General features: G+C 40.8%; 1 protein-coding gene across 2 annotated transcripts in view; it reads right to left on the bottom strand.

Annotated features, from left to right (window-relative positions):
* Positions 1 to 5,741: 5,741 nt before the first annotated feature.
* The window catches only part of esrrga (estrogen-related receptor gamma a), a gene marked incomplete at its 3' end in the record, with an annotated part of 57,243 nt that continues 37,722 nt past the window's right edge, over positions 5,742 to 25,262 (bottom strand). For both annotated transcript variants that reach the window (XM_079162240.1, XM_079162241.1), the window contains exons 6-8: positions 10,564 to 10,670; positions 10,302 to 10,464; positions 5,742 to 5,986 (exon numbers count right to left, since the gene is read on the bottom strand). In XM_079162240.1, the coding sequence (XP_079018366.1) occupies positions 5,742 to 5,986; positions 10,302 to 10,464; positions 10,564 to 10,670 (515 nt within the window). The remainder of the gene's footprint in view (positions 5,987 to 10,301; positions 10,465 to 10,563; positions 10,671 to 25,262) is intronic.

Here is a 25,262-nt window from a genome sequence, read left to right as displayed (position 1 = left end):
AGTTTGATTGGCCAACGCAACGCCTTCCTGTATAATGCTGCAAAAGTACAGCTTCCACTTTCTTGGCGGACAAACAAAACGCCCTCTGCGTCGGCACCTCTGCTGCACGGCCGGCCTGGCCTCATTCAAATAAATGGGGCCAGGTTGTTTTATTTTTTTTGTCAGGACTGATGTAAACATAATCTTGCGAAGTACAGCACCGCTGGAAACTAGCATGCATGCTCTGTGAACTATCTCATAAATTATGTGCTTATTGTTAACACTCTAAAAGAAATGTGTGTGTATAAATCAGAGACAAAAGACAGGTGTCAAAACTGGAAGCCTGGTTTTAATTGATATTGCTCTACTGTAATAATCCTGAAAGGCATAGTCTGGAGTAACACATGTAATGTTTCAACCCATAGTAGTTTAAGTTACAGAATCATAGGTCTCTCTTTTTGCATTGAACAATATATACAATGTGAAATAAATACATTTACACAAATGGACATTATTGTTGGAGCACACTTGTATGATACACGTCACAAAAATATACAGGTTATCGTTTCTTTTTTTTTCATTTTTTTTTTCATTTACTGATGTGAAGCACATCTAAAATCTACGGACATGTTTTAAATAACACTACAGGGTCTTCTCTCGTACGCAACTCTTCTCCTCCACCACGCCAGGGTTTTTTTTTTCAGTCGTTAAATATCCTTTGTATCCAAATGTGTCATCGTTCTGTCCCCCTTAAATATTTTCTTCACATTTGCAAATTCAGACTGCAGGGTGAGCCGCAGCACGAGTGGCAGTTACATTTGGGGATTAAATACAACTAAATGACTAAACACTGTAGAGCTGCAGATAGACACAGTTTGGCCTGAGCAGATTTCAGGGGCAGCCGTGGTAGATGGACAATCCTGCTTTGTCCCTATGCCTAAATAATTTGTCCTTCTGTTCCAGCTAAACTATTGTTACATAGAGTATTTGCAGCTAATGGATCTAAGTTCCAGATGAGGGCGATAACATGGTGCCCGAAGTGCAACCAGGTCAAACTTTTTCTATCGATGTCGTTGTGGAAACCCAGACAGTTCTTCTTCCAACACTCCTCTTAGGAAATACCAGTTTGTTTTGTTGTCATTGAGATGGTTTTAGCTTCAACCACAGAATCATTTTAACAGCTTTAACAGCATTTACATGTATAACCCAAAACACAAAACAGGTGCAGCTCATCGTCATTGCACAAAATATTGCTTTTTAACTGGAAAAAAAAGTCTGAAAACACGTTTGTCTTGTACATTTAAATAATATCTTGGCTATGAGCAGCAAGTTCATCAAAACCTCTGAAAGAATCACACAATCTCCCGACTGAATTTAGCTGGTAGATTTATTCTGTTTCACTAGGAAAACAAAGCGGCACAGGGCGAACCATTTCCTGTCCTGAAACGCATATAACCACACATCAGTATTTACGAGTTTAGAAATTTAACTTTGTTCATTTTTCAATGTGGCTATTATTTAAATCCAGCTCAGCCTTAATCGCCTCAGGGAGACGTGTGACATCTTTCATCGCCTTGAATTGTTCAGAAGTACACAGCATTGGTTTGACAACTGACAAATAAATAAAAACACTAACAGAAGAGAAACAATAGGAAGAAAAGAGCACCTTTCTACCATAAGTCGTTTGTGGATTAATGTACAGTGGATGATGAGAAATACCATCTGTCTGACGAGAGGGTGTCTGAAGTTACAATCAAAACAGGAAATTCAACTGTCATCAGGGATTTTGCCTAATATATTTATATGCACCCGTTAAATTATTTGTATGTATGTTTTCTCAGATTATATGTTAATGTTTAAGACCTTTGATGAGTCCAAGCAAGAATGTATGCTATTTGTAGCGCAGAATCTATAAATGTGTATAAAGAGGCAAAACGAGTAGAGTAACATGTTCATTAAAGGAGACTTTCAGTTTAAATCTAAAGTTCTTAATTCTGGGGCCAAAGCAGAAACTTGTCCCACAGTGTGATGAGTGCATGGTGCAGAGAAACAGCAGGTGCAAACGAAACATGTTGAGCTTTTCTTTAACATTTCCCATCAACCCACTCGAAAACCTATAGTCCTGCATTTTCAACTGTCCGATCACTTTTTAATCTTTGTTGTAAAAGAAGATATCTTCCTGGAAATGAGCTGAAAACGGGACACAAGTATGAGGGGAAATAAAGTTTTTCATCTTCATATTTTCTCTTTTTGACTGCTGAAACAGTAACGATGATTGAGCCGAGCTGTATGGAAGGCAGTAATGTACAGCAAGTTTATCAAAAAAGAGTCACCTACAGTTCTGAATTACTCAATCCTTTTCATTTCATCGTTATTTTAACCTAAAGATATACAGTATATTGTTTATTCTACAGGAAAGTCACACAAATGATCCCTCTTTTAATACTTGTATGGTGTTTCTTCATTTAGATACTAAATATTTAATCATTTATGTATAGTTTGGTAAAGATGAATACTGAAATTTGGTCTTGGTGGTCTAGTTTCTAGAAGAAGAGCTTTATATCCGGTTCGGATCATTGAGAGAGAATCCGGTGCCCAGACCCCAGCGGACTGATCTGACAGACAGACAACATGGCCTCTACTCTACTCTGTGTTGTCTAAGGAAGAAGCACACAGCACAAGAACGGGAATCACCACAAGAAAAAGTACAAAGCAACGCCTCAGAGGACTCAAAAGAGGAGGAAAGGATGAAACAAAGAAACAAAAAACAGTAAAACTAAAGAAACTGGGTTTTTTCTTGATAGAAAAAACAGCGAACATGAAACGCACATCGAGGCTGAACTACTTTTTTTTTTTTTTTTCTTCTCGATTTTGTTTCCAATAAAATGTCTTATGTTAGAATTATAATCTGTATAATTTACAATATACAATGTTTAAGAAGGCTGAGAAAATACCCCTTACTAATATTACTGATGTTTGATGCAGAGCATGTGATCAACTACACTTAACCTGCAGCACTCCTCTGCTGTGACAAGTTGCCATTTTAGATTAGATTACACTGTCATCTACACATTTTGGCATTCTTATTCGGCTTTAGAAATGACACACATAATGATGTAAAAAAATCCCTCAACTGTCGTCGCCTGTTTAAGCTGTGATCTGTCAGCCGTACGGTCTTATAATGATGAAATAAATGTTTCTTCACTTGCCTGTAAAATGTCAGACAGCTTCCTGTAAGCTCAGCTTTCCATTTCTTGCAGCTAAACACTTTAAATGTGAAACTATTGACTTTTAATCTGTGATTCGCCAACACAATTTACTTTTAAGATTATTATTCATTTGATCAATTTAGACTTTCTTTGATAGGACGGTTGGTTACCACCATTACGACACATAAACCCATACTTTAAAATGTTCAAATAAAGTCTCCAACAACAAGAAGTGGAATCGCGAGCGACCATGAAACAGCCACTGTGGTGTTTTCATTATTTTGATGATTTTTTTCCCTCCGCATAGATCCAGATTTAGGTTATTCTGACGGCCCCCCCCAACTGTGTATGACTTAACATTGGTTTTTAAACAAAAAAACTGTCTTGGTTCAATCAGACAAGAAAGGTGCACACATCAGAGCCATGTTATTCATCGCAATCTGGATGTTGAATCTTTTAGTTTTTAGCCGTTTGTGTTGCTGCTTCAGCCCTCACAGAGTCTTTATGTGACGGCAGCATTAACATTCCACACTCACATATCTGGTCCATATTTGCTCCTGTCTTACTTTCTCTAACAAAGGAAATATTGACTGTTATCTAATAGCTTATGGCAAGTTACACAGAGAAAAAGAGAAGCTACAAATTCTCCTCAAATCCCCGTTCTCTCTTCCAAATTTAAGACTGGCACGTTATGTTAATATTGCAGACTTAGTCCATATGCACAAACCCTTCCTTTAAAACCAATATTGCTCAGAGTTTTCTAAGATAAAACGCTGATTTGTTAATACATTATTACTTGTTATATTTATATATATATATATGATAATTGCTGAAAGTGGTCAAGCTGATAGAAAAAAGGAAAGACATATTGATTGATTCAGTTTTAAGAAGACAATATTAACAACAAAAACAAAGCCGTGTTATATGTCATATACAGGATGACAGTTATTTACAACCCTAATACTGGTTTCATCGCTAAGATTATTTTCAAGATAGAAATAAAAGAAAAAAATAGAGAGTTTGAAAGCAACAATAGTTGTTCTTCAATCAGTCTTGTCAGCACACCTTTCCTTCTGGTTTGTATTGCGTTGAGTGACCCCATCACTCCCTGAATGAATCACAAAAATAGCTCTGTGCTGACGCCAGAGACGCACTGGATGTTGTGAATGCAACGAAGCGAGGAGGGTAGTACTGAAGTGACACTGCATTTTTTTTGGAGTTTGGGTAACGAGCACGGGCTGGACTATTCTTAATGGCACATTGACAGACTCAAATCTCTACTGACTTGTGTGTGGAGAGCGACAAACCCCGGGCCAACTGAGCGGCTGAGAAGGTTTTCGAACAGACGTCTAAACACAAGAGGAGTGTTTGACCGAATAAATACAGAGAATGCGGACTGAGCCTACATCTACCAGCGGGACAAGCAGGAATCAATTCTTGACAGTAAAGATCAAGTCTTATCTTGTTAAGTAATATTTTGATTGTGAACTCTGTCAGTCAGTCACACTCTAGGTGGTTTGAATATTTGGAAACATTTTCAGCCACGTCAAGTGTGCAAACCACTGATTCTATGGTCATACTGAGGCCAAGGTCTTCAACAAATACAACAAATAGTAAAGTTGAAGTAGGGGAGTCATGGGAAACCAGGAACTGAATTTAGGGAGAACCAGAAAGTGTTTACAGCAGTGGATTCTAATCCTGGTCCTGGCCCTGCTGGTTTTCATAATAACCAGACACATTTTAAATAACTGGCGGAGCAGAAAACCAGCAGCACTCTTGAGGCCCAGCATTGAAAGCCACCGGTCGATCAAACCAGAAACAGCTTTGGGTTATGACAGTAAAGTTTGCTGGCATCCTCTGAATGGATGAGCTCCATTCTTTGGCAGGGCAAATCTCCTCTTCTTTTCTTTCTGTCCATCCATCCAAATTTCATTGTACATGTAATTTGACAACAAACGTCATTAATAGTTCTTTAGTGTTCCTTTTTTTTTTTCTCCACTCCTTTTCTTCTTGAACACTTAAAAAACTCTGTTGGGGGGAAATGGGGGAGGGGGAAAGGAGACACAAGTGCAGTCGTAGAGTCTCTTAGAACTAAAATGAAGAGTTTTTAGTTTCTTTTAAATGTGTCCTCATTTAAGCGCATGTCTTTTAACAACATCTTAAAGTTATTAAATGCATAAGAGGCTTGCCATCTTCAATGTTCGGAGCCCCTGCGGTAACTGTTGAGTGATTTTTAAGAGTTTTAAAAGGAAATATCTTCTTCCCTTGGTAGTAAGGGGGTCATGTCAGTCTGTCAGCATGTTTCCCCAAAACAAAAGGTCGAGTGAGCACCTTTTTGTCAAAGACGCTGGAGGTTCAGGGGTTCAGGTGAGAGGTTTAGGTTACTTGTTTATACAGGAGAGGGTGTCAGCAGAAGTACTTCAGGAACATATTTCTGTGTGTGTGTGTGTGTGTGTGCGTGTGTAAGAGTGTGTGCGGTGTAAAAGAGCAGGAGGTCATTCAAAGTGAGATTCGGACTGGCGCCTAGCTGTTCTTCCATCTATTCTCCCGTCCTCAGACCTTGGCTTCCAGCAGCTCCAAGAAGAGTTTGTGCATTGGGACTTTGCCGTCCTGCTTGATGCTGTAGAAGTGTTGCACAGCTTTGGTGGAGGTCTGGCGGAGGAGGGGGAGGGTCATGAGCAGCTTGCCGGCCCGGCGGGGGTCCTCCTGGTGCTGGGCAGCCTCGTAGTCCTGCAGGGCCTCATGGAGCACATCTTGGAGCTTCTGCACTGCATCCACATCTTCAATATGCATGGAGTCTGGAGAAGGAGGGAAGACAAATGCACAACTCAAATTTAAATGTGAACTAAAATATATTTGAAGAGGTATCTGTAGTATCGCACTATGAAAGACATCAATAAAAGGATAATAGGGGGTTATGGTTTGATTTATGTGTTATTATTAGAACATGATGCGATTGGACAACGCATTTAAAATAGTCATCAGCCTCTTTTGCTGACTGAAATGCTTATGATCTGAATTTTCCAGCATCAAAAGCAGGCACGTTTTTCATTGCAGAAAGCTCCTACAACTCTCGAACAGTATGTGTCTCTGTCAGTACCTGTGCCCCCGCTGTCTGCTGTGTGAGTGAGGTGCTAAAGGTTTAATCCAAATCGATGCAGTGATGCTACTGACAGGCCACAAACTCAGGGTAGCAAATTCTTCATGGTGTAGTGAAATGTGATCTTGACATATATATCAAAAAAAGTACAAAATACTTCTCTACATTTTCATTTGAATATAAACCAACACCAGTGTTCTATTCTGCACACCAAAGAGATCTTTAAAATATTAATCATAAATGTAGTAAGAGTTGCAAGTAGAGTTTTTAGCATTGCTGTGTAACATAGATGTAAAACCTACAATTTCTTGTTCGAACTAAATCCAGGATTGGGGCTTTAAAATCAGGGGCTGCTCTCTTCTCTGCCTTTAAAGTGTGGATCTACGGGTGTGATGAATGGACTCACAAAGAGACGAGTGGGCGGAGAAAAAAGAGATGGACTTGTAGAATGATGGAGAGATGCAGGAGCACCTGAGAGTCTGTGTGTGTGTGTGTGTGTGTGTGTATGTGTGTGCATAAGCATTTGGCTGCACACATCTGTAATCTCTCTTTGAGCTGGCATGTAAGGTGCGTTTTAGCATATGTGGCAGTAAAGGCTGAGAATGTCCCTCAATAGTAATGCTCCATATTGCCCCTTAGGGAGGCAAAGTCTTAATGTGAGCTGGCCTTTAGCTCGCAACCTCCGATCAATGTCTCCGATCAATGACTACATGCATGTTAAATAATAATCACAAGGCAACTATTGATAGGCCACCACACCCCAACACACACACACACACACACACACACACACACACACACACACACACACACACACAAAGTAGATCTGTAGAGGGGATGAAACCTACAGTATGAGTGCATGTAGAACACTTGAAACAAAGCTATGATGCTGTACTTCTTACACAAAGTCATGCTCACACCTGCTGAATACGAGCACACTTACACACGAGTAAACCTGGACAAAGAAAGTCTGAACTTACACAAACATGCATTTCATGGTAAGTGAAACGTACAAATGATACAGTGCAGATAGAGTCAACATAAAATGTGTAAACACACATTGAAGTCCACGCTTACGTAAACACAATCAAATACGAAGTGTTGGATCTATAGAGTGTAATGCATGTATCAGTATGCAGGACCAGACCAGTCAGTGGGTTGGATTCTATCGGGATCAATAGAAAACTCAGCTTCTATCTGTTCTCAAATGTTTCACTTTTCTCCCAGTTTAAATAAGAGTGGGTGGTCCAAATGTCTGGATTTCGCCACTTGATGATATTTAGCTCAGTGGAAAGCGGGAGGAAGCAATTATATTCATTAAGGTTAATGAGGTGGATTGTTATTTACATTTTGCAATACAAAAAGAATATAAAATATAATACAATACAAACATCTGTTTTTCATATCTCTATTTTGTCAGTATGTCTCACTTTTACTTTCGTTCTTTTTATTCGTTTTGAATAAAATTAAAATAGATAGATAAATAGATCAAATTAAAATAGAATTCAAAGATTTAGCTGCTCCTTATTCAGGGTCTCTTGTTACATAAAAACACTACATAAACGTTGTACCAAATGTACCGCAAAGTGAAACAAACGCATAATAAACATGTACTGAATGTACACATTTATGAGTATTACCATCGGTCGCCATTATAAAACAATTTCCTTCTCCTCGTTATTCTTGGATTTCTAATAAGTGGTTACCTGAAGTGCAGCCTATAATGATCATGCGTTAAAATGAAGTTTAATGAGTTTCACATTGTTTTTCATTAATACTGTACGTTTAGTATTAACGCTGGTAGACATGGCTGCTTCCCGAGCTCTGACCCGCAGTACACTCACAAGTAAAACAGCGGACGTTAATGAGCACAAGCACATACGGCTGTTAAAACACACATGTTAACATGAAACTCACAATGCACACAAACACACACACATAAACGAATGCACAGACACACACACCGACACACACATCACACACGTGCCTCTTGTTTCCCATGGCTAGTTTAGCTGTCTTTACATGTGGGGCACGTTTGCTAACATTTCTTAAGGCTTGGCTTCATTAATGCAGACGATTAGCATCCTGTGAATTAATTAGTGTCAGTGCCCTTCAAAATGCTAATGCTAGCATTCTGTTGTCTTGAAGAGCAGTAAGAGAGTCTGGGAAATAATGCAAAGTTCTTATTTTGGCGTCAGCTGTTTCGATTTCAATCAGTTAAAAGAAGAACTATTCCTAAATGGGAGGTAAGCTTGTGTTGGAGAACTATTCCCCAGATTTATCAGGATACTTTTTGAGTTACATGTGCCAAACTAGCAAAGGGATTCCAGCTTGTGTGTGCGTTTGTGTGTAAATGTGGGTGGACAAAGAAATTGGAAACACCATTCATTATAATCTAGATAATACAACAACACCACTCATCGACAGAGAGTTGGATCTAGAGCTTAAACGATCAGTTGATTTATCGTATATTCTATCAACTGAAAATTATTTGTTAACCATTTTGATAACTGATTAATAATTTGAATCCAATTATTTATAAAGCAAATACATTATTTGGTTCCAGCTTGTCAAATGTGAAGTTTTGCTACTTTCTATGTTTTGTATCTTTGCAAAAATAAATATCTTTAGATTTTGGTTGGAAAAAACAAGCAATTTGAAGATGTCCTGCTGGAAAACGTTATGGACCAAAAGATGAACCAATCAGGAAATTAACCTGATGCAGTGACAGCAATAATTTAACATAGTACGGTTCACAGTGTTGTTTTGAATTGCAATAGATTTTACAGGTGTACCTAATACATCTTTTTTTATCTTCAATATTTAGGCCACTCTTCCTCTCAGACCTGTAAACCCACCCGGGCCATTGGTTTTAGAGGCACCAAGGACTACATGTATGTAAAACCTGTTTGCCAAAGAAGTCTTCATAACCACCATCATAATCATCAACACTGTTATCCAGCCAGCAGAACCTTTCTCAACTTTCAGTCAGCAACATTTATAGACTGACACACACACACACACACACACACACACAAATAGGCAGGGCCAAGAAATTGATTGTCACACAGCCCACAGGAAAACAACATGTCAATGACAACATGTGCATGACTATGTGTGTGAGCAAACCTTGTTCCGAGGCTCACATTACTACACAGTAATAGTTTATGTTGAGTATGTCTTTATGCATGTGTCAGAGAAAGAGAGATCAAATTGGCATATTAGAGAAAAAGCACCAAAGTGTACGTGCGCGTGTTGATGGTGGCAGAATAAGAACAAAAGGCCCCTCCCTCCCTATTCAAAGCTCTGCCATTGCATTCTCCCATTTAAACACATTGTATTGACAGCAACCCCCTTGTAATTAAAGAGTACTGAAGAGCTGGCCGGCTTCCAAGACAAAGTTCAAAAGACGGGTCATGGGAGGAAGAAGGCGTGTGTGTGTGTGTGTGCGCGTGTGTGAGTGTGTGAGTGTGTCAGTCAGCTGTCGATGCAGCTGGACACATCAGAGAGGGGGCTTTATCGACAGACTTTGGGTTCTAATGATTTCAGCTTATTTAACAGGCATCTGAAGAGACGACTATGCTAATTGTAAAAGGGATCGCCACTTTGTTTGGGGGTGGGAGGTGGGCTTCAGGTTGTAGATGTGTGTGTGTGTGTTTGAGTTTGTACCTTTGCCGTGTGTATGTGTTCGTTAAATAATTGTTGGCATAAGTGGCTATTAGGAGTATGACGAAAACATTGTCTGTGGCTTTAACAGTGAAAGTGGGAGGTTTGACAACGGCAGGTGCTGTAAAAGAAAAAAACTCTGTGTGTGAAGAGTATGCATCATGTCTCACCGTTGTGTGTGTGTGTGTGTTTTTAGATGCAGAGTATTGAAATCAGTCCTTTGATGGTTCAGTTTAAATGAGTCCCATGGGACGGGAGATTCCAAGGATTAACTCTTTCTCCACCAGACGCGTGCAAACAAACTCAAACACACAGACAGACAAAAAAAAAAGTGAAGAATTTCTAACCTGAGTTAGCCAAAGCGATGGCCTTGAGAGCTACAAATTCCTCCTTCTCTAGCTTCATAGTCTTGTATTTCTTGACCAGCTGAAGGATGGCATTGTTCAGGTCCAGAAGTCCAGCTAGCTTCGACTGGTCCTCGTCCATTATGTAGTCCTCAGCATACACCAACTGAAGAGAGACACAAAGAGGTTGCAAATGAACATCCATACATGCATGTATTTATATATTTCATAAGATCAATAAGCAAAAAATACGAAAGATGCTAACCTTGTCTTCAAAGGACAGTGAGCGGTACACAACACGTAGGATCAAGATCTCCATCCATGCACTCTGCAGTAGACTCATCTGGTCTGCCAAAGACAGCGTAGAGAACCCTGGGAGCGATTGAGACAAGCAAGAGAGGGGATTGTTAATTTTTTAGCCCCAAAACAGCAAAGAGTTAAGCACTCTGTTTTTACTATTGTAAGTAGTCAACATAAACAGTCATGTGGACAACTAAGGTGGAGCAAATGAAAAGGAGTGAATAAAGCTGGTTTTGAAGCTTGTGCGAGGGTCAAGATCGGCTCTCCTCCCTTCCCTCCCTCCATCCATCCAGTTGACCAGAGTCCTCCTCCTCCTCCTCCTCTTCCTCTCTCCCCTGTGCCCAGGGCTGTTCTCTGGGGAAAGGCAGGCCTTATCTCCCCCTGACACAGCCTCCATGGATCAATGCTGGCCATCGCTGCTGCACCGCTCAAACACACACACTAATTGCTGCTATGGCCTCAAAACTCCTGCTTGCTCTGGTGTCAATCCATGTCTTTCTATTTGCCTACGTCTATATCTGTCTGTCTCTCCAATCGCAATCCATGCCTTTTTATCTCTCGGTGTCTAACTACGACTGACCATCTGTGTGTCTGATTCTGGCTTCACCTTCTTTCCATCCATCTTGATACATCTCAAACCGGTCTATTGGGTCTCTCTCTGTTTCACATTTTTTAGCTTGGGGCATAATGCCTTCGCTGTCTCTTTCTGTATTGAATGTCTCTTTTTTTACTGTCATTTTGTTTGTAATATTTTCGCTGCTTCATTCCATATCTTTCGATTACATTCTTACTTAAGCGTACCAGACTCTCTCTTGTTGTCTCTCTCTCTCTCTCGCTCTCTCTCTTTCTGTCCGTCAATATCTTTAATGGAACACCTGCCCACTCACACCTTTCCTCACAGCTGTCCTGTCCTCACACACCTGTTCATTCACACCTGCCTGTCTGCCTATGTGTGCATTTTAGTGTGTGTGCAAGTCTTCATAGGAAAGGTAAAGACAGTGGCCCATGTGAGCACACCTGTCAGACCTCGCTGCAGCCCTCCAGTGTGTGTGTGTGTGTGTGTGTGTGTGTGTGTGTGTGTGTCTGAGAGGAGCATCCTGCTAGGAGAAGCCGGCAGATGAGAGGGAAGATATTTCTTCATCAACATCTGCTGCCATGTGCCTCCTCTTGAGATGGAAGGTGTGTGGCAGTGTGCGTGTGTTGGTGTGTGTATGTGTGCATGTGCGTTAGGGGCTCTTATCTTACAGCGTGTTGATGGGTAATGGCAGGCGTCTCATTATGTCCAGGTTGGAGGCTATTGTTGTTTGTAATGTGCTCTAATTCATTCTTCAACTGTTAACATATCCAACACACACTGACACACACACACACACACAACATCACACACATATATACAGTAGATAGAAACTGCTACCCAAACACATACAGTATCACACATGCATAGACATAAATGCATAGGAACACACTGGAAGGAATCCAAATGTGAATGATTGATACACACACACACCACACACCCCCCCACACACACACACACAGCAAAGGGAGCAGTACTGTTGCCAACTGGCAGTGTCTACTTAATGAAATCATCAGAAGGGATTAGAGGTGAATTTCTTAAGGGGGTCTTCATGCACACACCCAGATGTACACACACATCTCTTTCACAGAGGCAGATGTCTTAAGGGGGTCCTTAGGACTTCACCACTCATCGTGGGCAGGGGAAACAAGCATGGGCACTGCTAAAATTAACGCACACACTTATTGAATCTGTTTAAACCCTGGGGTCAAGTGAAGAGAACATGAGTAAGGGGTTAATATCATTTAATGGTGTCACTGGTTGTGTGTTTTAACTTGTCTGTGTGTGTGTTTTTTCAGCGCTCTGGCAGTGGGAGCAACATGCAGGGTTCAATCAATTCACACACATCCCTCTGGTGGAATTTGATCCGGGGCCAGTGGAGGCACACATGGCTTAAGAATTGGGCAAACACACACTCATGTGCATACACACAGAGTCACGGATACACAAAAAAAAATGTGTAAATGTCATCCAAAACAGGCTTGAATGACTAGCATTAAGTTTATAATATGATTAGCCCATACCTCATACATCAACAAACTTCTCCCTAATTACACATAAAATGCACACATACGTGCACAAACACACGCACAAAGGAAATACCGATAATTAAAACCCCTGTGATTAATTTATTGAGCTGAAAGTGCAGCTTTTCTTATTGAGGTACACATCAATGATTTTTATCAGGACACGGTTTGTGTGTGTATGTGTGTGTGTGTGTGAAAACATTGTGTATGTTTTTGTGAATACGTGTATGCTTTATATTGCGTACTTGAACATAATGTACATTACTGTCCTGTAAGCGTGCTGGATTGTTGTTTTGCCAGCATCTTTGTATTCTTTGCATATGCACACATTCCCATACATGTTCCTTGGCGTCTCTATATGTGCGTCTCTATCTGTGTGTATTTCTGTGTGTTTGTGTATGTGCGCCTCCCCGACCCCTCCCCTCCCCACCAGCCTGTCTGCGCTGTTCAGCCATCCAATGCCTCTTATCTGTCTGATTAATAGGCGGCCAGCTTCAGGACAAATTAATTAACAGATAACGCCATCTCTCCCTTCTTCGCTTCCTCCCCTCCTTCTCATGAAGCGATCGATACAGCAGAAGAAAAGAAACATCAATGGGAATTTAGTGCTGATGATGGAGAGAGAGAGAGGTATTGATGGAGAGAGCGAGAGAGAGAGAGAGAGAGAGAGAGAGCATGAGAATGAGTGAGACGAAGGAAAGAAGAAAGTAAAAGGGAGAGAGGTGTTAGACGGAGAGGTGGTGGTGGAGATGGTGCTGGGAGGGGGGGGGGGGGGGGGGGAGACCTTTCTTTCATACCTGTGATTTCACTTGACAAAAGAAGGTTCCCTATTTGGCTCTAATTACATTTCCTTTCTGCCCATTGTTGATAAGGCATCTCATACTATGTGTGGGAGTACGAGTGTGTTTGTGTATGTGTGGACGTTGTACAGCCTGTGTTTACTGTGGTAAAGGTGGGCTGAGCTGAATGTACAGTAATGTACAATGGAAATTAAGTTCAAAGCTTTGCTTAAATATATTAATATGAACTTTAAAGAAGAGAAAATTGCTACAGGACGTGACCTGCAAGTAAAGCTTTGTGTTCCCTGGACACCATTATTGGACATATGCTTATGTCTTTGAATGAACTCTACATCTCTCATTACTTAGAACATACCACTTCCTGGCCTGGATTTACTAACAAGTATATCACAGTTGGATATAAACTTCCTTTTTTGGAGACAGGGTTGGATATTGATTTAGTTTTTACCAAACACAAGTGTGTACATACTGATTGGGATGAGGTAAGGTGTGCATGAGGTCAAGTTAACTTAATGAACCAGACTATGTATTTAGCTGGATATGTGTGTGTGTGTGTGTGTGCTTTTCTTCGGGGTGTGTAAAATATTAGGACGCTCTCTTGTATCTTGTATCTATGAAGGTACAGGGAGAGAGAGTGAGAGAGCGTGTGGTGTGTGCAGGTATGTGTGTGTGTGCCATACATTGGTCTGACAGAAAGAGGCTGCAGTGCAGTCATGCAGACTTAACCTCTACTGCTTGCTCTCGCGCTCTCTTTCTTTTTTCCTCTTCCTTTTGCTCTATCAGACACACACATGAAGACAAACACACACACGTCGATTCCCCAGCCACCCTGCGGCCTGTTTGTCTGCCAAATGAGTCCTGACTGCACGTTTACACCCGAGACCGCACAACAGTCTGGCACAGACGCACAGACACACACACAGGATAGCCCTCTCTCATGCCCCAGTTGCTACAAAGACACACACCAACACACATATCCAGGAGGCCTATATTTGTTTTCTTGTGGTTACAGGGCAAATGGGAACCAGTGAGAACCGATTGTGATGCTTATGAGTACATGTGCACTTGTGTGTGTGCAGTTTGTGGCATTTGTGAAGCTACTTGTATGTGCATGCGAGTCCGTATGTGTTTGTACGATAGTGCCTATGTGTATCTGCAATGCCTAATGCATCAAAGAAGCGTATTCTGAGTGTGTGTGTGTATGAATGTGACAGGTGTGAAAACTGGTTGTAATGCTGATCTGGTCCCAGTTATTAACACACGACTAGTCTTCATAATCTGTCACTGCGGAGAAAAAGACTTTTGGCATAAATGTGGATGTGATTTGATGATTCTAGGTAAAACTGAGGAAGTCAAAGTAAATCATATCTGTAATATTTCCCTGATACGTGTTAGCCTGTATATTACATAGACTGCACACGGAACTGAATAATTGTTCTCTTCGGCAACATTTTCCTACACATCACATTGTGAGAGGAAGTAAAAAATATCTAAATTTAAGAAATGCCACAATTGTGATTTTAAGATGACCACCTCATCCTTTTCTTCATTAGCAAATACAAAAAATGTCTTTCTCTTGACCATTTCAAGTTGATGTCATTTATTTCTGTGTACCTACGGTAGCTGCGTTGTTGTGTGTCTGCAGACAAAAGACAGTTTTGTAAATGAGCAAATGTTGAATGCAAAATGAAAAACATATACGTTGAAGTGTCACCGATGACAACATTTTCTATATTTGCTCAATATAATTATTTAAACTGAAACCGACAGATCAACAAGACAAGGAAGAGACATTGCCAGGGTGCCGCCAGCAGAGATGCAGGTCAGCTCAGTGCTGCTGGACCACATTTGATCTGAAAGAGCCAACTACCAACTTAACCCCCAGTGTGAAACTGTGGCCTGGACAGAAAAGGCCTTGAGCAGTCTGTCTCGCATCGTGTGTAAGTCTAACCTCCAAAGCACTTACCAAAACAAATTTTACAAAAATGTTTTATTTAATCATAGTGTGCAGATCAGGGAGTAGAGTTGGTTGGTGGTGTTGATGTCTGGTGGATGTGATCCTGGTGTGATACCAATATGCATAATTTCTGAGGCTTGTGAATTTAAAATTATGTTTTTTTTAAAGATAATTCTTTTTCTGGCATTTTTTGCCTTTGAATGGAAAACATGTAGGCATCTGGAGAGTAATGACATGCAACAAATGTCCCTAGCTGGAGTCGAATCGGGAACGTTGCGGTTTTACATAACTTAAACTGTTTTACTTTTAATTGAATGGTTTAACAGGCTTTTAAGTGGTTTGGTTTATTTTTTACGTTATATATTCCGTCAGCCACATTTAGGTCCTTTTGACTATCTGAATACAAGCAGGTTACAAGATATTACAAAATACATATGGTGGTCCATCTGCACACTTGTAGCGGCTTAACATTCTTTTGGCACCTGCTTGCTCTGTTACCAGCGACACTGTGCTCTGTCCTATTTGATCATGGCCCCAGGACACATTTAACTGGAAACTTCTCAGCCTGTCCCAACAATTTAACAGCGAAGACTCACACATTTATCAAGAGTTATCCGGATTGAAGTTGTAAGAATAAGCTTCACACATTGTCATAGAAATGTAACACAACACGGCAAAACTGAATTCACACTAAGCACAGTAAGGGAAACTGAATGTGTACTGCATGAGGGGCATCCTGGACTACAGCTCCTCATTACAGAGATTATTAAGAATGACATGTGTCCAACAATGCTACAGTGTAATAAACGTGTAATAGACATTTACCATATCAGAATTTTTCTTCTCTGTTGTAACATAAAATCTAACAATAGCCACTTCCTCTTAAATGTAGTTTAATGATGTTGCTAACCAAACCGTCTCTCTCTTAAACAGCAGTGTTAAGGACTGTGATGTAAACTGATTTATGATCGTCCTGATGCTAATTGTAAGAGAGGAGAATTGTGGATTTTCTATGTGCAGCCCGTACTACACACGTATTGTGTTCTGCAGGGGACAGATTTAAGTCTTCTGGCCCACTGTGATAGAGATTGCATTAGGACACGTGAAGTGTCCAACAGTTACCAACACATCGCTGCCCTGTGTGTGTGTGTGTGTGTGAGTACATGTTCTGTATGCACCCTGTGTTACGCGGCTCCAGCACTCTCTCTCATACCACCTTCTGTATGCGTTTGTGTATAAATTTGTGTTTGTGTGCACATTGTTGCATGCTGTGTAACGCAAGTGTTCCCTTGTGATGCTTTTTGAGTGTGTGTGTGTGTGTGCACATTTCAAACTGTTTTGTACCATACGGCCAGACGCCGGCCCAAATGAACACGGACCCCCTGTGATGGCTTTGGCCAAGCTGAAACAACACACACAAGATACACGCACACGACAAGCACGCTGGCAAATGCTGTGACACACACACACACATCCACCAGCTGACCCAATTACACAGAGATGCGCAACGAAATGGAAACAACTCCACCCTGAGATCCAGCTAATTTAGAAAGGCTTTAAGACACACGGGGCACACACCTACATTCACACATACACGTGATGTGTTTATGAAAACATCATATTTCCAAGTGGAGTTGATATTATATGAAAGTGCAAATCAAGTTGCTCTACCAAAATCATTTCAGTGTATCAAAAGTGCATTTGTGAGTGTGAAGAGCATGCAAATGACTGTGTCCAACCTGCAAGTTTGTATTTCCATTGTACCATTGTATTTCAAACCATATGAACAAATTCTAATGGTTTGACTGGTAAGCCTCTGTACACTGTGGATACTGAGGCCAACACTGAAGACACTTCAATGTGGTTGCATGAAGGAGCCATGTCTACCTTCTAAAGCTGATGTATATTATTGAGAAATTTGAACGAGGTTATTGAACCTTCAAAAATTTTTTTGACACAAATGATAAAAGCAGATCATTTGTACATGTCTATAAACATGTCTAGAGGGGATGTTTGAAAAGCCATTGTTGGTCACGTCACAATGACGTGACCAACGCTTCTTGGTTCCATTTGAAGTCTTGTTGAAGGTTAAGGTGAGGGTTATGTTTTGGACATGATTAATCTTAGTTTTCTGAAATAAATGACTACCTGGTTGACTGCGTTTGAGTTGCACACACTGTAAATGACCAATGGACAATAGCAGACACATTTTTGTACAAATACACAAATGTATTCGGTACGCTATCAGTTACTTTTCTAGTACACTTATACCACACACAAACACACGTTATCACCTTCACCCCTCTTATATTGTTGGCTAAAATATCTTTTTTTATATTTCCCCCTCCCCCAGTCCTCCCTCCATATCCCCCCTTTTTCTCTGTGTGGCCTCGGGGAGAGTAGAGCAGTCATAGGGTTGCAGTAGCCTCTAATCAGTGTGAACAGCAAGCTAATTACCAAACCCTCAGCCCTGGCTGACTGTTAATTGCATACATTAGACACCATCAGCAGCACTGCAAGATTAACACTTAAAATCTTCCCATTGCTGTAGTGGGGATGAGTGCTCTCTGTGTCTGTGTGTGTGTCGATGTGTGTGCGTGAAAGAGAGAGTCGGGGGGGAGAGAGACAGAGGTGGAGAGGAGGGTCGCGGGCTGTATTCTCCCTGTGCACACGTGTGGTATGTGCTGCCTCTGTGGTTGCGGGTGCTAATATTTAACACTTAATTAGAGCTAAAATGGAGACACAGCAACAGCAGAGACGTGTGTCGAGTGTTATAGCTGTTGCCGTGGCGGGGTTGCTTGGGTGGGGGCGGCCGGTCGTTGAGGGCAACCCCAAGTCTCTGTGGAGACGACAGATGGAGTGACATTAAGAGCATTGCAGTGGAGGCATTTCAAATAATAAAATATCAATATTTACATTTTAATTACCCACTTCTAGCTCCGCCAGGGCCATGTCGAGGAGTGTGTGGGTGAGTGTGTGTGTGGGTATGTGCCACAGCTAGCTCCACTGGGATCATGTCTTCTTATCGCTTTATAGAGTCAAGTGTGCTGCTCAAGTGACAATAGTCTGCTCTGCTTGAGAATGTCTTGGTGAAATAAACGTCACGCAAAATAACTAATTTCTACACAATTACTGTTTTCTGGCATTATTTGCCATTTTTACTTTTTCTTTGACTCAATCCATCCTGTCTTCCTCTAATCCTGTCTCTCCCTTCTTCAAAAACAATGCTGACGGAGGCAGGAATGACCACTGCGTGTGAGAGCATGTGCACACAAATCTGTCAGGGGAATTCACCATGTGTACACAAAACTGAGAAGCTTACACACCAACACACTCTGTCTGTCTGACTGTCTCTCTCTCTCTCTCTCTCTCTCTCTCACACAGAGACACTGCTGACAGACAAAAAACATTGAGCTGTAAAATAAAATACATAAAAGAATAAAGAGGACATCATTTTAATATCTGTATGCCTATACTTGACGTCCAGGTAAAAGTACATCAGGCTAGGTAAAAGACAGCTGGACATACTGTTTTTGTTGGTGTTTTCCACTAACTCAAAAGCATCATTAGGACACACACTAAGACACTGATTGAACCTTACATTAAAATTCATACCCCAGGGAAAGTCACCCCATGTCTGTCAAGACTCCACGAGACATACAAAGTATGAGTCCCTCTCAGGCCATCGGCAGCATCCAGTCAGTGGCATACAATAATGCCAAGTACAGTACCGCAATTTTAGCTTTGTCAGTTGACAACTCATCCCAACTTAAAAGATTCCATTGCCACAGTTTGACAGTTCTCTACATGGAACAAATGGAAAAGAGGAATGCTTCCTGGGAAATACTGTATAGCCAGTGAATGAATTGTGTGAAGGACAACTGGGTTTAAGAGCAAAATCAAGATCAAAGAAAGGTATCTATCTATCTATCTATCTAGTCTGTGATTAATTCATTTCCCCAGCTTGCTCAATTAACTGTGTTGTGGTGGTCTATTGATCTCTTGGTGGATTATCTTTTCAGAACAATATCCTACCATACCATATTCTCCTGAAAAGACTAAATCCATAGTCCAAGCATCAGCACATGGGCTGCCCTGCAATCCAAACCATTGGGCAGGAGACTTTTTTTTTGTATACAAAGGTGATTACATAAAATTATTTGTTGTCACATGTATTTTGACATTTTCACAAACAACATTTTGCATTAAAAAGGGGTATTGATTTATGAATAGAAACTTGCTGATTGTGGCTTTAAAACAAAATCCAATGGTCCCTGTCCAAGCCTGGTGTCTGTATATGAGATTATGAGGCTGTGTTGATTCTATCTTCCTAATCCCCCGTAGCTTTCCATAGAGAGAGGACCGCAGAAACTCCACAGGGATTAATTTACCATTCACAGATGAGAGATATGGTCTCCAATATCATCATCCAGGACAAGCATTGAGAGGAAAGGCTCGACATTGGAGCAATGAGAAGAGCGAGGACAGAGAGAATGAGAGAGACACACACAGACTGAACGAAAGACAGAGATGAAAACGAATGCGCACAGAGAGACAGCCTTCTTTCCTACAGCATCGTGCCTTAATGTCCTAGCTCGAAGACACGGACATTAGACCTCATTCCACCTCCTCATCTGGGCTTGAAAAAGCCTGGGCTGAAAATCTTAATTAATTGTCCAATAGTGCTGCGGGGTCATTATGCATTGCAATAAAGAAGCGTGTAATTATGAGATTTAACAGCCATTACCAAGGCCAGGAACTCATATGTCATCATCAGCAACCAAGCCAATGGTTTGGTAGGGCTGTGTGTGTGGCTTGATGGACAGCACACACACATGCACAATACACACACTTGCATATCGTTCATGTAGGTAAATGGTGTTTACGTGCATCAGAGAGAAATGTGTCCAACAGTTCTAGATATACACATATGCATGTATTAGACTAATAGGGGATCACAAACCAAAAATGTATACAGGCAAGAACACACACAGAGAAGCGCACACAAACACACACACACACACACACACACACACACACACACAAACACACACACAAACACATCAGTCTGACCCAGACAATAAGGCAGCCAGCTGTGATAGCAGCCTGCAGATGAAACGTCCCATCAAGATTAAATAGACAAAAACTACACACACTATTACTGCTGTGTGTGTGTGTGTGTGTGTTTTGTGTGCATGTGAACACTGAGACATGGTCTTCCGCCACATAGCAGGTGGGGGGTGACAAGTGCTAACACATGCACGCTATTCAATGTACATTATTGAAAAAACTAAAAAAGTTAGACAAAAAACATATTCGATAGGAACTGGAAGTTGGAACTAAAAAAAAAGGGAAATAAACAGACAAATGTGAAGATCTTGGCATGGAAAATAGAAAGATAAAGCAGTGATTCAGTGTGTCAGTATGTCAAATGTCTGAAAGGCCTATTGCTTTGAGGAGTGGTGGTTATACGTTTGATATTAGAGCATTCTGTTGGAGTTTCTGTGTTGTAGGAACAGTATCCCTGACAGTGGGATCACATGAACACAAAGCAAATCTATGCCTTGCGTTATTCCTCATTGACGTAGCTAACTAGCAATGTACACTACGCTATGTGTGTTTATAAAACAGCTCAGGTTCTGACGTATCTTCGATCGCCTGTTGTTCTCCTTTTTCTTCTCGTCTATGTGAAGTGGTAATCTCTCTATACACTAAGAAATTGCCTGTCTATATGTATCCTAATTACAATCAATTTTCATGTGTATACAAAATGTGGGTACCTTAACATCCATGTAGGCAAATAACCAACATGCTAATGGTTGGTTATAAACCATTTAACACATGGTTATTCTATTTTACCTTTCAACACTGCTGGGTGACACGCAGGCACAGGCCCAAACTGTTGCCTATCTGCAGGTGTTTTCTTGTGTATGTGCAAAAGGTGTCCCTGTCTTTATGGGTTTATACCTCTATTAAATTAATAAATAATTTGTCTCTTTGTGTGTGTTGTGTGCACAGACCATAAGTCTTCCCCAGCTGGTGGCAGGCACGCTCCAATCCCATTTTCCCACCTGCTTATTCCCTGATGGAAAGGATGAATCCTCGACTGTTATTTAAGAATGATGGGTGAAGGATGGGAAAGAGAGAGAGAGAGAGAGAGAGAGAGAGAGAGGTAGAAGAAAGGGGGAAGGTGGAAGATGAGCAGTAGGAGCATCAGGCATAAAGGACAAGTGAGAGAGGGAGAGTAAAACAGAGGGAGCAAGGAATAAACAAAAATAAGAGGGAAAAAAAAGGAGAGAGAGGGGGAAGGAGGTGAGGATCAATGATGGGGGCAAGAGAGGGAGACGAAGGCCACGGTAAGAGGAGAAACAGAGATTGAGCAGAGTGCATAAGAAAAAGAGAACATGTATAGATAAAGAGGAGAAAGGGGAAGATTGAGACAGGAACAGCGAGGAAAGGTAAAAAGATAAGAGAGAGAACGTGAGGAGAGAGAGAATAACTATTTCATGCCTGTCTGTGAACTTTGCATGAACCGACAGAAATAATGTGATGCCATGACAAGCCTGTCCCTCCTTCCACTAGATTTGCTGCATGCATAGGTGTGTGTGATATGTGTGTGTGGGAAACTGTGAATTCCTGTATGTGTGTGAACTCTTTATATTGCTTTTGGTGTGTGTGTGTGTGTGTGTGTGTATGTGTGTGTGTGTGAATGTGTGTGCCCTAACAGATAGAATAGGATGATGATGATTTGAAATGGAGTTTGGCCTGTGCGTAATTATGATCATCTATCTTTATGCCCCGCCAGCATATCATATCATATCACATCACATCATCTCTCTCTCTCTCTTTCTTTCTCAGACACACACACACACACCCACACACACACACAAACACAAAAGCAAATTGAAAGTAGTAAAAGCTGACTGTTTGCTAGTGATGACTTAGATGATGATGGGCTCAGATGGTGTGCTGATTTATTTGTTACTGCTCGTCTGATGTCACATATTATAAAACTGTGCACGTCTGTGTACGTGTGCATTCGTGCACATTCACTGTGTATTAGTGCGACATTAGAAGTGTACGTTTGCGTGTTCATGGGTGCGTTTATGATGTATGTGCTTGTGTGTGCATGCATGTGTGCATGCTTATGGACGCAGCTTTTTCTTCTGGTGTGTTTTGTGTGTGTGTGTGACAGACATTATTTGATGCAGATTAGTCGGTGTACTCAGATTGCAGGCTGTGTCTCAAAGGCTGATAGACAAATGAATTTGATTTGCTAATGTAATCACACTAATAAGAAAAACAGCAATGGGCTGCAGAGAGCAAATCTAATGACTTCAATATTTGTGTTTTTTTTTCTCACTTTTACTTGAATATCCATCTACTGAATGTCTTTCATGACTAATTTTTTTCGAATAGAATCAAAATTATTGAAATTACTTTTAATCAACGGCTGTAATCGGAAGCTGAGCAGAATAAACAATGGATTTACATCAGACACTACTTTTAAAATCAGTGTAATTTTGAATATACAGGCATTTCATTTACTTGTTAACGGTGCTGATATTACTACGGATGCTGTTGGTGATGTGAACATTTTTTTTTTTTTACACACACAACTCCACTATCACAGGCTGCCGTTACCCTTCGACTTCTTTTAGATTTCATTTTGACTTCAGGTCTGAAATGGTGTGACACACGTGGATACAGAGACAGCTGGTATCAAGCGTGAAGCAAGTTGTGTGTTTCTGTATGAAGTGTGAGGTTGCTTGAATCTGAAGGCATAAGGTGTGTGTCAGCACCAAGGTGTGACCTGATAGAGGTACAAACCAGTGTGCGAGAGAGAATATTTGTGTCGAGTGTGTGTATAAAGAAATGTGTGTTTTTAAAGTGTGTTTGAGTGTCATCATTGGCACATCGTCATGGAAACACTGTCAACACGGTGATGACAAAACAAACACAGGGCATCGGACAGACAGGAGAGTCAACACAGCCTGAACGTGCCTTCAGGGACTGAATATGTAGGTGCCTTTGTGTGTGAGTGTGTGTGTTTTTATCAAAACATCATATTTGGCATAAATAACTTCCCTCACAAAAACAGCATTACAGCAAACTGAGACTTCTGACTTTCTAAATCTTCTAGAGATATTCCACAAACACATTCCCAATGAAAATAGGGGATCTATTTTGTTAAATCAACTCATATTACAGTGTTTAGGGGAAAACTGTAGGTTCATTTTACACTAAATGCAAAAATAAATAATCCTGCTCGTTTTCTTGATCTCACATTATTAAACCATGAAAGACTAGAAAGTGAAGTAAAGTAGATAAGACAACAGAAAAGCAATGCACAGAATAATTCCCTCCACTGCTTTCTCATATTGATGACATGCTTCCAATACCCACAGGCTTATTCCAATAAAGAAAGCCCAACTTAATCCAAACATTAAGCTCAGATATCAAATATTCTTTTCCTAATTTGATTTCATCAATATTTGTTTTCATCTGCAAACAAGACTGTGTTTGTTTATACTGTATGGGCTGCAAGAGGAAACCATGGTGGCGGCGCACTGGACAATAAGATGTCTTTTCTGCACAAATGTGGACAATGAAACACACACGCACACACACACACACACACACACACACACACACACACACACACACACATATAAGCAAACAACCTCTAAATGTGTTATGTAGCTCAGGGGTGAGCAGAAATGGAAAGCAAACACCCCCAACAGAGTTCAGAGAAAATCAACAGCGACTTGAAACATACATAAAGATATGTACTAGAGTGCATGAAAGAAGCCAAATCGAGCCAAGCGATGAACTAAATCAAGTTCTGATTTTAAATCATATCAAACTAAACTCATTCATCAGTTGAATCTCATTAGAATCTGCAGAAGACAGAGTCCGTTATGCCGCTTCAAGTAAGACAGAGTGCTGTCAGAAGGAGTTTGTTACAAAAGCAACCTTATGAATTAGTGTTCATTATGTTTTTTAATCAGCATAGGAACAACAGTATATGCTTCAGGCTAAAGAATGATTACTGACGTCTTTTACACAACATTTAACCACGACTGGCTCGAAATCCACAAAACCAGCCTGAAATACAGAAGATCTGAAATGATGCATGAGCGTCTGGAGCAACGTCGGATAGTTGGTCAGACCCTGGTCAGAGCTGGCCAATGCTAGCCCATCATTGGTCAGTCTGTGTTCAAGGGGTGGGACATAGCGAAGACGCATTTTGAATTTGGCTAGAATTTAAATCATGGGATAATCTATCAGATAATAGATGTGAATACCTCTGAAAGTTTTCTGCAATTCAATGGACTTTCCAGCATATAAGTAAACCTTAAATTAACCCTTTTGCAAGTTATGCCTATAAAGACTTGTGTTTGCTTGGACACTACCATGTAAATGTTTTTATGTCTTCACATGGCGCTGAATGTGTGTGTCTATGTGAATGGACTTTATATTTGTGTGTCGTGTTTGTGTATTAAGAAGGCACGCAGCATGCTGTGACTGTCAAGGTGAACTAGCCTTAGCAGACAGAATGGGGCCAAATCGGCTTGTGCGTTTGTGTGCGTGTGTCCATGTGTATTTCCGCGGAGGATTTTTTTGTTTTTACAAGTTTACGTGCACATGTGTACCTGGACCAGCCGTTTTATTGCAGAGGGCAATGGCACTGAGAGGGAGAGACAGACCGGAAGATGATTTAACAATCGGTAAAGAATAAAGTGTGTGTGTGTTTGTTTCTGTGGAGGGATGTTTTCTTTTCTGATTTACCACTCTATGACCCAA

This window comes from Pholis gunnellus (genome assembly GCF_910591455.1).
Source record: "Pholis gunnellus genome assembly, chromosome: 1".
Classification (NCBI taxonomy): Eukaryota; Metazoa; Chordata; class Actinopteri; order Perciformes; family Pholidae; genus Pholis; species Pholis gunnellus.
This window is presented reverse-complemented; position numbering and strand designations above follow the sequence as displayed.